This window comes from Phaenicophaeus curvirostris, chromosome 19, assembly GCF_032191515.1.
Source record: "Phaenicophaeus curvirostris isolate KB17595 chromosome 19, BPBGC_Pcur_1.0, whole genome shotgun sequence".
Lineage (NCBI taxonomy): Eukaryota > Metazoa > Chordata > Aves > Cuculiformes > Cuculidae > Phaenicophaeus > Phaenicophaeus curvirostris.
This window is the reverse complement of record NC_091410.1, coordinates 4,100,999-4,116,792: the sequence shown is the minus strand read 5'-3', so window position 1 is coordinate 4,116,792 and position 15,794 is coordinate 4,100,999. Positions and strand designations below refer to the sequence as shown.

The following is a 15,794-nucleotide window of genomic DNA, read 5'->3' as shown; positions in this document are numbered from 1 at the left end:
CTCCCGAGTATTAGGTACATTACAAAGGCTGTCAGCTAACAGTTCAGTAACACTGAACTAACTCTTACCTTGGAGCATGCATCGATATGCAGATTCGGATATTGCATAGATGTGCGGTGGCATTTCATGGCGCTTCTTCCCTCTGTACATCTCAATGATGTTTTCCGAGTAAATCGGGAGGTTCTTGTAAGGGTTTATAACTACGCAGAATAGCCCTGAATAGGTCTTAAAAAGAAAGAAATGTTTCTGTTAGGAGACAGTTACTGAAAAGGAACAATGAAGAATCCAAAAATATTACAGAACCTGTGAAAAAAGTTATCTTAGCACAGAATTGAGGTTGAGCAACTCAAAGTACATGCTACATTCAAATTATTGGTTTCTAGTTCTCTTAAAAGGCTCTTTTATTATCTTTAATTATCTGCATACAAACTAATTTAATGTGAGTAAATATGGAGCAGAGAATCTGATCTCTTTCCCACAGATACTTAAATCTCCCTTACATTTGCCAAGCTAAAGGCTTTATGGGTACCTTTCGATGTTTAACTACTTCAGTAAAATGTGCATTCAAAGCTGTTTTTCATTTTTGAAGAACTGATAATCACAGTTACTCTAGTAAATTAATTGGGTAAAGAAAAAGCCTCTTTCCAACCACCACTATTTCTGCTGTCCTACTATCTTCTCATGCGTCCTCCCTGCTTATCAGCCTCTCTCAATCCCAAAGCAGTCTCCTCCTGGAGTGTCATTACCTGCCAGGTCCCACCCACCTGACAGCAAACCTCACAGCAGGGCCTTCACATGACACTTCACATTCCGCTTTAGAGCTGGTCAGGAACATGAGTTACCAGCACTGCTACAACATCAAGAAACTTGAGGACAAATTCAATGCTGCTCATTTCATTGATTCTTATTGAGACATTTATTTTTTGCCAAATAAAGGCCTCAAGTTTTATCAAACTGAGTACACATCACAAGCATACACACAGGGTCGCATTCCCCAAGTGACAGATCAGCCTACTTCAGGGTAGTCCAACCTCTGCTCCACAGAGGTTATTGAGAAGGGATTTATCCTATAAATATATACAGAAGACAAAAATCAGCCACCCGTATGTTGCCATCTAGGAGGGACAGATATAGGTTGGCTGTATGGACTTGACCAGGGATCAATGATTAAGCTCAGAAGTTTGGACCATGCAAAAAACCAAGCTAGTTCAAGGCATTTCCCTAAATCAAGGCATGTGGATAGCTCATTTGAAATTGGCTAAATTGATGGGGTTTAAGTATAAACTCTCCATTCACTTTATTCCATAGCATACTTTGTAAGTGCATGGAGTCATTAATACTATTCACATCTTCACTGGCACAGGAATGTCAGCAAGAGAACAGTTTTCTCTTGACAGAGCCGGGGGTATCTTTTTGAACATCAGGAAAACTGTTTTTCCTACCTTTGCGGGTTAAGAGGAGAGAAGGAATAGAAAGAGCAAACAGACAACATTAGCAGCTGCTGAGAGCTTGCAGTATTAGGCCAGTAACTCAATTCTTAAGATTTAAAAACTATTCCTGCTACACTTGTATGAACAGAGTAGCTGAAATTCCTCATTTGTCTTCTTTTTTTAATATATAAAAGAATTTATTGAAGGAAAAGGTGCCCTGTTTTTTCTACACCTACAGGGGTTGCTGGAAAGGCAGACGGAAGGTGATCTCTGAATTGAGTCAGGAGCTCCACTGATAAAGAAAAGGAACTTGGTTTTATGCCAAACATCCTGACATAAGGACATCATATGTCCTGCTAGGAAAACAATCCCTCTGCTTTGGTCAGATCCACTGGCTGATAAGTACTGCAAGTGCCTTACCCAGCCCAACATCTTTGGTAATAAGGTATTTATTTCTAAGGACAAAGGAAGCAGATTTTATCAGTCAACTGACCCAAGCATAAAGAACAACTTAACATATGCACAGGTCTGTTGGCAAGCAGGCAGGTCGTCATCAGCCTCGATTTCCTACGATGATCCCCCCGGCAGCATCAGCACCCATGCAGGTAAATGTCAAACAGAGCTGTTTGGTAACAAGATCAGTTCCCTGTCCAAGCTCATTCATGCCCACAAATGACATTAAGGGACAGGGACAGCAGGAAAGTTACTAGCACGGTACAGCTGACCAAGGACCAATTAATTGATAAATACTGGAGCTGCATTCCTAGCCAACTGAATTCCCTGTTATGCTCAGCTGAGGTCATCCATATCCTTTCCTATCAGTTTTGCTGCTTCTAATGTTCATAGAGAAAAGTTGGTTTTCCCCAGACACAAATAAACTGATCTGAGCAGTCAAACCCCCCAAATCTTCAATGCAAGAACAGGAACAGTTGGTGGAGAACTATCCTTCTCTCCTTTCCCCCAGGTGCTTCAGCATCTTTTGGTTTATTTCCCCAGTGCAGACACTGAATACACGTTATTGGTATTTAACTACATAAAGAACTAATAATTTAGAAGAAAACAAACTTCATAATCCTTCAGACTGCTATATAGGATATCTAACCTGGAAGCCTTTCTAGACTTTCTCCCAATGCAGTAATTGGAAGGACTGGTCAATCCAAATCAATTATAGTAAGCAAATTCCAACTAGATGCCAACTAGAAGACAAACAGGAAATACCCTGGACAAATGAAAAGGAGTAGTTTAAGAGGCTTTAAATTGAACAGGGCCAAATTAGAAGTCAGGAAGCACAAAACTGGCCCAGGTTGCCCAGAGAAGCAAAGGCTGCCCCATCCCTGGAGGAGTTCAAGGCCAGGTTGGATGGGGCTTGCAGCAACTTGATCCAGTGGGGGTGGAACTGGATGGGCTATGAGGTCCTTTCTAGTCCAAACCATTCTACAATTCTACAACCTAAGACAGCAGATCGAAGGATGTCAGATAGGCTTTCTGCACGCAAATTGAAAAAAGGAAAAGTAGATTGAGATTGTTTAGACACCTTTTTATGAAGGGCCTTTGCAAGAGTTAACAGGAACACACACTGCACATCCGCCTTACTCGGACACCCTGCCTACAGAATACCACTATACCTGGAGCTCTCGCACACACCAGAGGGGCCGAGTGACTCCTCTCTTTTCTGCAGTACACAGACTCTGCCCAAACTGTCAAAATACAGGAGTTACAGTTGGGATCAAGCACTGAGGAGCTACAGTAACTCACCAGCTTGGATGAAGAGCCAGATATCTCAAATTTCTCAGTCGATATGGGTACATATATATATTAAGAAGTTAACATCAAGTAAAGATGCCTATTCACCTTGACCTGATGGGACCAGCCGCAAACAAGCCAGGCACTTGGAACAACCATTTCTGCCTTAACCCAGGAACATGATCTAGACAGCATCAACCCACAGCAATAAGACATCAGAATGCACACTTTCTAGGCCAGGTTCCAGTGACAGAGAGCAAAGCAGTGCTCTGACAGAGGTTTGTTATACAAACTCTCCTTCAGGACACTAATTGTGGAGTTTGAATGTTTCCAGATGCTTGCAAGCCTTTACCCAGTAGTATATCATTTAGTAATTGGGATTGTAGTAAGCTGTTCCAGCTTGCAAAGTTCAGGTTCCTGACACTGCCTTATTTGAAAATGACTTTATATTCCTAGCAGTAAGCAACCTAGGAAAGAGATCTGTGTAAGGGAACCACCAGCAAAGAGAATGCACTATTTTCAAGTGAAAGCACATGGGAATTTAGGCTCTAAATTTGGAGTGCAAGCTCCAGAGCAAGAAATATTTTCAAGGCCTGTCTTCCCTTCAAACCTTCCCAATGCTTCTCTGTATGTACACATACGGTGATATCTGTGTCAAAAACCTTGTAAGGTTCCTCACATTAACAGCTCAGCTTCTCAACTCTTGCATCAAGGAACATGCTGTTGTGACTGTTCAGTTGGTTTCTCCTGCCACGACATCAAAAGGTCTCTTTAAAGCACCGCTTCAGAGCGCGTTCACAAAATGCAGGTAAATTTGGGGAATTTGTAACAATCAGCTGACATCACGCAGGTATCCACGCTCAACATTCGTCTCCAGTTCTTCAAATATAGAAAGTGACAGATTTACTCTACTACTACATCAATAATTAAGCTGAAAGAAGCATCTAGACATATCCTGCTATTACCTGCAATATAAAGCAGCAATTTCTAGCCTAGAAAGTAATGCCTGGTTTAAGCAGCATCCCGTACACTGATGGGGTAGAACACATTCTCCAGAGTGATAAATGGCATCACGGTAGCTTTTCTTATATGGTTTAACTTCCCAAGGTTATGGACCTGCCTTCCACAGGCCAAGACCCGTTAAGTCCTCCTAGACTGGTGTGGTTTTCTCATGTACAGTAACCCAATCCTGGATTTAAGCCTTAAGGAAGGGCAGGCAGCTCTTCAGTCTCCAAGCGGAGGAATGCAAGGCTGTGCCCCAGCAGGGAACTTGCTCACTGCTTTGCAAAGCAGCTGATCCCCGGTTACCACCTCCCTTCAGGGCAGGAGAGGGGGCCCACACTGCTACCCCAGCACCACAGGCAGTCTCCGCAACACCACCCCAGGCCCCTGCTCCCTGGCCAGGGCACAGCCAAAAAGTTGGAACATGGGAATTATCCCAGATATCTCTGTACAAGCCCAAACTGCTAGATAATAAAAGATGAGTCCCGTTGGGACCCAAGAAGTTGGAGTCAAGTGTGCCTACAAGGCTGAAGAACTGCTGTAGGGTAACAGGAGCCTCTGCTCTGACAGGTGGGGAACAAGAGCCACCAGCTGTTACTCAAGGCAACTGGGGAGTAAAATCTGTGTACTAGGAGGAGAATGGGAAAGAGCACAGCAGAAAAGCTACTAAAGAAAAAGCACAGCCCAAACACTGGAAGACGTGCCTATTGACATCCTCCTCGCTAGCACTAAAGAGAGAACATTCACCAGAACTACATTTTCCCCAACTGTAGCCTCCAAGTTGTGTTTAAGGAGAGAAAACCCAACTCAGACCAGCAGCATCAGCTGCATCCCTGCTCAGCCACCTCACAGGGACAGGCAGGCTCAGTACGATCACCACACAGCATCCACTGCTTTGGCCACAGTGACTACTGAGACAAACATGATCCAAGGTTGCATCAGGACCAGAAAAGTATTAATATTCTTTCATGCAGGTCTGGATAGCTGCAGGTTGGAGCTTGACTGCCCTATAGAAGGCTCAGAACTGGCTACTTGTGACTTCTGATGCAGACACACAGCTTGAGGGGTGGCTTGCAACATAGTGCTTTCCACTTAATATTCAAACAGGAGTCCATAAACCAAACTACTGTACCTTTTTAGGCTGCTAATATACCATTTCTAATAGGAACAGAGAATATATGACAAGAACATGCATTTTTTCATACCTCTGTCTGCCTGAGGGCAAGGAGAGCATCAATTCACCCTCTGAATTCCCTATGACATTTCTAACAAAACAAAACCATACACAGAATTCTCTTGAGTCTTACAAAAACCAGAGTTAATTTAAAACAACTTCTTGTGCCAAAGCAGCTCTTACCATGTGAACCCAGCACTTCTCCTGCCACACATCAGGTGCAAGATCCAGTGACTGGTTTGTGTTAAGGAAAAAGACAAAATTAGGAAAAAAATCTATTTCTTACAGGTTATTTTAATAGCAGTCTTTAATAGTCAGTAATGGAAAACATTCCCAGCTGGATCAGCAGGAAAATCAAAGCATTTGGAACCTAGAAGCTTATACAAAAACACAGATTGTTCTAGGTTACATGCTGGCCTTGCAGGAGGCAGCAGCTTAAGAGAAGAAACTGCTTAGAGAACTCCTTGAGTACAGTTTTGCAAGGGCTTCCACCCACAGCAGACTCTGGAACTAGAGACTACATCGTATTTCTCATTCCTTACACTTTACTGGGGCAGAAGAGGGAAAGTACATCAAAAAAATGAAAATAGCACAGGGCTGCAGAGCAATTATGGAAGCAATACTTGTAATTACCGAAAGGTATCTGCTGAAGTATTTTTCACTGCACAATAGCATACATGCTTTCTTCTTTGCTATTAGAAAGAAACCCCAGTAAGCATACACATGGAGAGGAATAATGAGCAGCAAGGTACCAAAAGCTCTCAACCTCGTAAACAGTTTCCAAGCCTTTGAAAAAAGTCTTTGCTAAAATAAAAAGTTGAGGAGTAGGCGGGGAATATAATCCACAGCTCATTGGAGTCTGAAGGACTCTGAAGTTTAACCCAACGCTTTTGTTAGGAGTGCTTCACCATAGTTTTGTTCTTCCTCCAGGGACAGCAAGAACAGTGCCCTCAGTTGCCTTCACTCATAGCATATGTCTCCTGGCACATGTACCCACCTGAAACTCTGGCTGGGCACCCAAATGTGGGTTGTGGGCTCCCCACCACCAGCCAGCACCCGGGGAGCACCCCACACCCAGCCACACTGAGGCAAGAGGCCACTGCGTACAGAACATGGGTTATGGAAGTCAAGCCTTTGAGAAACTATTAATTTTAATCCTTTTGACTGAATGAGGTCAGGAAGCAGTTAAGTAGTGATTGCAGTAATTTATGGGGGTATCAGTACACTACATATAATAAACTGTGGGCCATAGACTTCCTCTAGGAGGGCTGGGGCTGCGACAGATGTGGCAACAGCAGCATTTTTATAAATAGATTTTTATAAAGCCCATTGGATTTTGAATCTCAGTTTTTGCTGCAGCTTAATGGCACGCTATCTTACTGTACTGAGTACAGCAACGGGAACTTTAGAGGGCACAAGACAGACTTTTGGTCCTGCGATACCTTCTTTCAATTAGAAAACCAAACTAACACTTATAGATCGCAGAGTAGACAAGGCATCAGTTACACAGGAACTGCTCAGGTGTTAGTCTGCACCTACCAGTCAGGCCAGTAACACAGCTATCCACAACTGCAAAAGTAGCAAGATGCCTAACCTCTGCAGGATCCCTACTGCTAGCGTTTGCTAGTGCACCCAGCAAGAAATCCACTTTAGTTTAACAAAGTACTCTTATTAACAAGACGAGCATAAGGTTATGTTCTCGCATTCACCAATAGAATATGTAGGAACACAAATATTTTAAACATACATTAAAAGGGAAATGGAAGCACCTTTCTTGCCATCAGAAGAGTTACTGACACAACAACAGAGCTTTATATTGCTTGAAAGTGTGTCCCCTAGCCCCAGTATGGAGGTATTAACAGTCATTACCTCATTACCTTATGCATTCCAGTTCCAGGCAGTGTCTCCATATCAAGAAAAAGTTGCTTTAAGTATAAACAAGGTATTTACACTCCTGATCAATGTGACTAGCTGCATTTTGATTAACCAAGATGCTTTCAATAGCCTTAAAAATCCAAAATACTAAAAGTTCTATCCAGATTGCTGGCTAATGACTCACTGAAATGTTATTTCAAGTGATCAGGAACACTCCTGACCACTCTGCTTTCCGCACTCCCAGAACTGGTATAGTAGATGTCAAAAGTTATATTCAGAGTTAGAAAAGACTAGTCTTGCTCTCAAATGAAAGAAAAGGACTCTCAAACTGCAAGCTAACTCTCTTTTCCACGTACAGAGAAAACAAAAAGGTAAAACCTAACTCAAATACTTTAAAAAAATACTGACATGGTTCTTTCCTTAGACCAGCCATGAGTGAAACTGGGCAGCAAACAGAGTAGGAGCCTGATTTTGAACAAAACTGACATGCCTATATGTAAGCTTTCTGAATAGACAGTGAAGATAAGTTATTGATACTGAAATGCAGAGAGATCAAGATGGAGAAGGTGCCTCTTCCTACACTAGAAACTAACTCCCTTGCAGCTTTCAGACTCTGTTTGCTGCTCTCCATCAAAGCACCCAAGTACTCCTCCCCTCCATATGGTCAAGTGCAGCATCTGTCCTCTTAGCACTGTATTTTCAGCCTATATCTTCCTCATTTATCACCTCTCCTGCCACTCCCATTCCAAAACTAGGAACCCATTGCAACAGTCTCCTTTTCCCTGGACTCCAGCTGAAGGAGACACTGTTGCTGGGATAGCCAAAGTCACTTCTTTAGCTGGGCTTCATCCCCCTCAACAGCAAAATGACACTGCAACCTTGTGAGGGGGCAACAAAACAGCTCCTGAACATCTACAGCTTAAGCACAGCAGTTTAAAAAGTGAAGTCAGTCATCTACTATGTTCAGATGTCACATGAGACCATGAAGAGTTTGGAAGCTGGTTCAGGAGAAACCCTGAACCTCATGAAGCAGTGACAAACAGAATTATTGGAGCTCTAATCTTGCCCATCACAGCTTGTCACAACGCATCAAGGCAATAATGGCATTGAGAAGCATTCAAGGCTGGTGGACCCTTTACATCTGCATCTCACGGACACAGATTTTGTAGGACCACACTCGGTCATTGAGGGGTTAAAGACAGAAGTCCAAGTGCATAAGTCATAACAAAAGACTTATCCATTCAGAGGGGGTGATCAGATTTGCAAAGGCAGCACAGCTTCCCTAGGAAATATTTTTTTTTTACATGTTCTTTGGTTGCACTCAAAATAAACCTCATGGCAAGAAATGGAATAGGTGCTATTAAAAGTGGAGCAAGAAAGGATGTTATTTTGTCTCCAAAGCAAAACTGGGATCGCTGTAGTTTACACTCCAGCCATTCTTCCCAGCAGTTCTTCTACTAGTCCTGCTGCCTTTCACCTCCTGTGCTGTCATGAACAGACCAGAAATAAAGACAGGACCAAGCACAGACCATCATGCTTTTACAAGCCCCTGGCCTTCAACTGCTCTCCATTTGTGTTCACCTCCCACAACACAGGAATAATGCAACTCGGATGCCAAGACCACACCACTTGGCAGACACTGGAAATGCTGTAAGTTCCAGAAACTCCTCGCCATCCCTACTTAGATGTTACGTGAAACTCTTCTTGATGAAGTGAGCATCAGAGCCTGGGACGTGCCCACTGGCAGTAGCCAGCTTTAGTCAGCCCTCTCTGTTGCTTGGATGACTAGCCCTGCTGACCAAACCCCTCAGCCTGCTTGTTTCCATTCTAGGGATGGAAAGGAAACATGTATCTGCTTCAGTTGTATCTTACATCTGCTTCCTAGAAAGGCAACACTATCCGTTGTGAACTAAAGAAAACCATCTCTACCTGAGCACTACCAGATATAATCAGTTTGGTTATTCTAAGAGCACTGTCTGGAAATCAAAACATCTTTAACTGATTCTTGCCATGGCCAAACCACCATAATCGATCCTATCAGCTTAGTTAACTTTGGCTCTTTCCTCCACACTGAGCAAACATCTGCAGGGCACACAGGCAATGGCAATTGCTCCAGGCTGTGCCGGCAGCATGCAGCAACAGTGTTGTAGTCAGGGAGTTCAGGGATCCCTGACAGGAATTCCTACCAGAACTGCACTAAAATCCACACCAGCTCAAGGTCTTGAAGTTTCTCCCCATGACCTACTGATTTTTCCCAGCATTGAGACACCACTCCAGCAGTACTCACAGCTGCTTTCCCTCCCCCCCTGCCCCTTCCAAAAAAGCATGCTAATTTTTAATTTCAAAGAAGTCATTATTACAGCTGGATAGAAACGTTATTCTTGGTAGCAGTAGCATCCTCCAGCAGCATTCCTGTAACTCAGGCCAACAAATCCATTAGCTTACTGATCCCAACCAACTTCCAGCCCAGGGGTGGAGGAGGTCACTAGCAACATATCAACATGGTGATCCTCTTGCGTGACAGGAGAATATCAACACTAAGGAACCAAGCTTTAACTGCCTCAACAGTTAAAGAATGGAGACAGAAAGAACCTTTCCAGAAAGCAGAGGGGAAGGGAAAAAAACCCCAAACATGGAGTCCTTGGCCCAGAGCTTGCTTTGACGCTTAAGGCCTTCAGGTTTTAACCTTCATGGTTCTAACAGTTGTAATGAATTCCATAACAACCAGCACTATGATTGATAAGCATACCAAACAGTTTTGACCCATCAACTCCTTTACTTCTAATTTTCAATCCAGTCCTTACTAATTATCCAATTAGTTTACTTCTAAGCTTGCAGGAAGCATTCCAGAAGTATTTTTTCATGGCACTCTGCTGCAGGGGCCTTGGTGGGCTTAAGAACCAAAATCCCACAACAGGCAACTAACAGAAGCACAAATACGAATATTAAAAATTAGATGCAGCTTTGCAATAAGTCCAAATGTTACCACTGGCCAAGCAAAAACACCACTGATATCTAAACAGAGGGGAATGAGCCAAGTAACTACCAGAACTAAAGAAAACCGATTTAAGCTTTAGAACAAGTGTTTATTAAAATGAGCCAAGCATTTAAGCAGATGTTCCAGTTTCTCTTAAGAGAGAAAGCCTACTTGTAGCTCTTAACGATACTGTGACTCAAGGAGTCACTATGCAGCCAGCTTGCCAAGAGACAAGGAGCTGCTCTTAACGGTACAGCACAGGCGCCCGTTTGCCATCGCTCAGAGAAGGCACGAGGTCAGAAGCAGCATCAATGATGCTGTGATCTCTAACTCTATAGAAGATGGTGATAAGCCAGATGTTCCACCCAGCACTTCAAAATCATTGAAAAAGAAAGCTTTATTGTATCAGTTTACTTTAAGCACTTGAGCACATTCTTTCCTGGCCCACTAAGTTGATATTAGATTCCAAAAAGACATTTTGCATTCCTAGTGCTCTCCAACTTCATCTCTGAAATAATAGGTTAGCTGCTTATTATCATCTTTAATATGCAGCAAGTTCAAACAAGATACATGCTTATTCATATGAGCAATTAACCAACAGTAATTCAGCAAAGTTCAGGTTTGTAATCTCCCATCAGCTCAACTGAGCCATTTGATACTATTCCCTGTATCAGTTAAGCATGTCTGAGGCAAGCGCTCCAATGAGAACCATGAGCTCAGCACCCAGAGCTGCCAGTTTGCATTCTATTTTTGAAAGATGCTGGCAGAATTATTTCCATAGGAGAATTTTGTATTATTTGTTTTATGACAGAGTTCCTGACCTGTACGCAGCCTGGAAAAAAGGCACTGGACTAAATGCTAGGGACACAACGTACTCGGGCTATCAAAATCAGAGACAAGACCAACTTCCTCAGTTTCAAACAGGTAAAGAAATGGGAATCAGGTAAGTTCAGCTGAATTAGCACCCATAATGAATCTAATAATTAGTACTTACATAGATGAGCCCAGAGTAATACCGATCCTTTAAATTATGCAATACGGAAGCTTCATTTAAACAGGTCAGCTCTGCCATGTCTTCCACTTTAGAGAACTTGGGAGGATTCATCTTCTGAATATCATCTTTATTGACTAGTGCTTTCTTTCCATTCTCTGCCAGTTCAACTAACACTTCATCCCCTTTTTCCTCCTTGATGCTGGCTGCCTCAAAACCATGGCGCTCTGAAGGAATCCACACCAACTTTTTGGCAGTCCAATCAGCCTGGGTGGCAGGGTTGTAGATCACAGCCCTATCCACAAAGAGGTATCTCTCCGGATCTTCCTGTCCCAACCTCTGTGCCATTGCAGAAAGTGAAGGCGTCCACTATCAGTTACCCTGTAAAGCAGAGAGGAAAAAAGAAAACTGCATGTTACGCACCACATTCTTATCAACTAAATGGAGGTACAATACATCTATTAAATGATGTAGCACTAATATCTACATCTTCTCTTGATGAAGAGGCATTGTTAATGACTTCTATTGTCTAAAGAAGCTGCTACACAGCTGAGAGCCCCTAGTCACACTATGGCCCTTGGAATACACCAATGGCCACACATCAGCTAAACTGATCTGCCAAGTACAATTGCAGACCCAGTACAGGAAACTCAGCATAAGCTGGTTCCAGTTGTGAGCCAGCAGAGACTGCAGTGAACTGGAGAACAACCAGCAGGAAGAACACACACCTGTGTTCTGTGTTTAAACAAGGAAGAGGAAATTTAACAAACTGTGCTACAATTGAACAGTAAAAAAAAAATAAAATAGAAAGATACATGAAAACACAAAAAGTCTTCATGGAAAGCTAACTACAGTAACTGAATAAGGCAAGAATATGTTTTAAAATGTGGACTTTTAACTACAGATAATAAATAGGGACACTTGAGGTTTCTGCAAGCCATTAACCTAGCCAAACCTTGCTGATATTCCTCCCAAAACCATAAGGCTTTGTATTCCTATAGCCTGCTTCTGCTCCTAGTTGTGAGCACTGACATTACCGTATGCCAAAAAAAATGCCTCCAGATCTCAAGTTTACCTTGAGGCTCAAGACATAGCAAGGACTGATGCTAGATTTTCCAACAGCTTCATGGGTAATTGGAAGGGGAAAGAAAAACTGTTGACAAGAGCTCCTGTGTGCTCATTTTACCTATCTGCCTCAATCTAGGAGAGGCCACTGTATCTTCAGTTAATAATCCTGTCACATTCAGGATTCCCAGAGCGAGTAGTTTCATCTGCAACTGCCCCAGGGGCAACAAGGTCAAGTTTGACACCATACCCAGGTCATTAAATATCTTGGGTTTCCACACACTAGGCCTTGTCTGCTGCAGAATGTTACACAGCTCGTGGCAGCCTCCTCCAGCAGGTAACCTAAAGGTCAGCTTCAAACGCAAGGGAGGTTTTGCAAACTGAATTTGTCATCTTTCACACTCCGGTATGCACTCTGATGGCAGTTCTGCAACACACCCATCCTCAGAAGGTGTAATTAAATACAATAATTGTATCTCCAACCAGGGCATGGGCATGTTACATTGTCCAACTTTAACGTTAGCAAGCATGGAGTCACTGAACCCTTCGGAGGCTTGAGGAGCAGACCGTTTACTACCAGCAGCTTAATTCATCTCAAGAGACGATGACTCAACATTTCAAGTATTTTTAAGGGAGCCTCCAAAAGAAAAATTCAATTAAGAAAGAGGTATTCGCTGAGGGGACACCTCAAGCGATAGCTGTACTCCTCAGCCAGGAAAATGAATAAAGTAGTCAGGGAATGCTATGGTTCACTCAAGAGGCCCACAGATTCTGTATCTGAGCTTTCAACCCCGACTCCGGTTGTTGAGCCCAAAGCCAGACCGCTGTTTGCCTCCACTGTGCAAGACTGGAGCTGAAGTGCCAACAAAGACCCCAACACCGTCACCACCCTCACTTGCAGGGCTGAAACGGCTCCCTGGGCAGCTGACAGACCGCCAAACCCATTTATAACAAGCTCCATCTCAGTTCCGCACACCAAGATGGAGCAAAACCTAGAGGTCAGATAGAACTTTTATGACAAAATGAATCATTATTGTTCCCCAGTGGAATGAAGGGCTCAAGGCTGAAAGGAATGCATGGGCTGATCTTACAACCCGCCTTATACCCAACGACAGGGAATCACAGAAAGGTTCAGTGTCATTTTTCTCCTCTGGCTTTCAACCCTGCAAAGCCTATCGTGCCAGAACCTCTGCAGCAGCCCAGCAAGCTGCAGCCCTCCCTGCCCCTCTGCACACCACAGCACTCAAATCATAGAATCACTAGATTTAAAAAGATCTTTGAGATCAAATCCAGCTGTACCTGTCCACTACTAAATCATACAACTAAGCACTTCACTTATTGGTCTTTTTAATACCTTCATAGATGTGACTCCACCACCTCCGTCTGCAGCAGCTGGAGTGCCTGAGAACCCTTTTGGTTAAGAAATTTTTCCTGATGTCTAATCTGAACCTTCCCCACTGCAACCTAAGACCAATCAAACCATAGAAACAGAATGCCTTGGGCTGGAAGGGGCCTCAAAGCCATCCAGTTCCAACCCCCTGCCACGGGCAGGGACACCTCCCACTGGATCAGGGTGCTCCAAGGCCCATCCAACCTGGCCTTGAACACCTCCAGGGATGCGGGAGCCACCGCTGCTCTGGGCAACCCTCATTGTGAAGGATTTCTTCCCAATCTAAATATTCCAATCTAAATACTCCCCTTCCAATCTAAAGCCATTACTTCTCATTCCATTACTCCATGCCCTTGCAAAAAGCCCCTCCCCGGCTTTCCTACAGCCCCTTTCAGCCCGTGGAGGCTGCTTTAAGCTCCTCTCTTCACGTTCATCAAGCAGAAACCCAAGAAAACCGAAGGAAAAGGCGAGGGGATGGGAAAACCCTGCCCGACGCGCTCTGCTCCTGGGAACAAAGCCGGGGGTGGGGGGTGGGGGGGCCGGGCGTTCTCAAGGGCAGGGGCATCCGCGGCGCTGCAGGAGCGGCTGCCGAGCCCCCGAGCGGGCCCTGCCGGACAAAGGAGGCGGCGGCCCCAGCCCCCCGCGCCGGGAATGCGGGAGAAGCAGAAAATGGCCACCTTCCCTCAGGGGCGCGGCGGCACAAGGGGGTCTTTGTGTGCCGGGCCCGCCGCCTCCTCTCCCCCCCCCACACACCTTCAGCGGGCTCAACCCGGCATAGCAGCTCCCTATCCAACCCCTCGACCCGCACCAGGAGCTCCCATCGCCGCCCCCACCACCTCACCCGTGTCAGCGCCGCGGAGCCCGCACCGCCCGGCTCCTCCGCGCCCGCTCCGCCCCGCGCCCGCCGCGCTGCCTTTAGCGCCGCCGCGCGCCGCTCCCCCCTCCACCCTTTCCCACGACCCAGCGACGCCGCCTTCCCATTGGCCGCCGCGCGCGTCCGCCAGGCGTCCGGCGCCTCCCATTGGCCCGCGGCCCTAGCAACCCCGCCACGCTCTCCCCTAAGCCCCGCCCACCCGCCGCGATGATTGGGCGCCGAGCACGCCGCTCGGCGTGAGGCCACGCCCCGCGCTGCAGCGCGCGCTGGGCGGGAAAGGCGGGGGGGCGGGGAGGCGCGTGCCCGGCGCGGTGCTGCAGCACCGCGACGGGCACGCGCCTCCCCCCCCCCCCCCCCCGCAACGTCGCCATAAGGACCTCAGAGCTCTCTTCCAAGCTGGTTATTCTATGATTCTATGATTCCGGGGGCCTTTTGGAGCCCTTGCACCTTTTCTGGATGAGGTGGATCTGCAGGAGGCTGCAGCGTTTGGAGGGAAAAAAATCCATTTGCAGCATCTCCAAGAGTCTCATGGAAGAGTCACATGCGCTTGGAACATTGCTGCTGGGTGGGCTTTGGGTGTAACAGCTCGGGGTCCTCTGGACCACATGGAATCATAGAATCACCAGGATGGAAGAGACCCACCAGATCATCGAGTCCAACCATTCCCATCAACCACTAAACCATGTCCCTCAGCACCTCGTCCACCCATCCCTTAAACACCTCCAGGGAAAGTGAATCAACCCCCTCCCTGGGAAGCCTGTTCCAATGCCCAATAACCCTTTCTGTGAAATATTTTTTCCTAATGTCCAGCCTGAACCTCCCCTGGTGGAGCTTGAGGCCATTCCCTCTCATCCTGTCCCCTGTCCCTTGGGAGAAGAGCCCAGCTCCCTCCTCTCCACAACCTCCTTTCAGGTAGTTGTAGAGAGCAATGAGGTCTCCCCTCAGCCTCCTCTTCTCCAGGCTAAACACCCCCAGCTCTCTCAGCCGTTCCTCATAAGGCCTGTTCTCCAGCCCCTTCACTAAATAAAAATGCGGGTGGCTCAGAAATTAGAGCTAGAGAAATTTGGGGGAAGGAATTTGCGTTGGACCTTTCTGATCGCGTTGATGAGCAGAGTGAGGAGCAGAGAGAAGTGACAGGAACTATCATTGAGCTTGGCATGGGGCAAAGCCACAGCAGAGGATCCCAGGCAGGGTTGGGAGTCTCAGACAGCGCCTGTGGACAGGAGTAAGGATGTTCCGTTTCCCCTGTGCTCGGGAAGTAGGACTGAAAATG

General features: G+C 45.6%; 1 protein-coding gene across 2 annotated transcripts in view; it reads right to left on the bottom strand.

Annotated features, from left to right (window-relative positions):
- The window catches only part of MYH10 (myosin heavy chain 10), a 93,191-nt gene extending 78,628 nt beyond the window's left edge, over positions 1–14,563 (bottom strand). For both annotated transcript variants that reach the window (XM_069872301.1, XM_069872300.1), the window contains exons 1-3: positions 14,489–14,563; positions 11,196–11,573; positions 69–225 (exon numbers count right to left, since the gene is read on the bottom strand). In XM_069872301.1, the coding sequence (XP_069728402.1) occupies positions 69–225; positions 11,196–11,540 (502 nt within the window). In that variant the 5' untranslated portion in view covers positions 11,541–11,573; positions 14,489–14,563. The remainder of the gene's footprint in view (positions 1–68; positions 226–11,195; positions 11,574–14,488) is intronic.
- Positions 14,564–15,794: the final 1,231 nt, after the last annotated feature.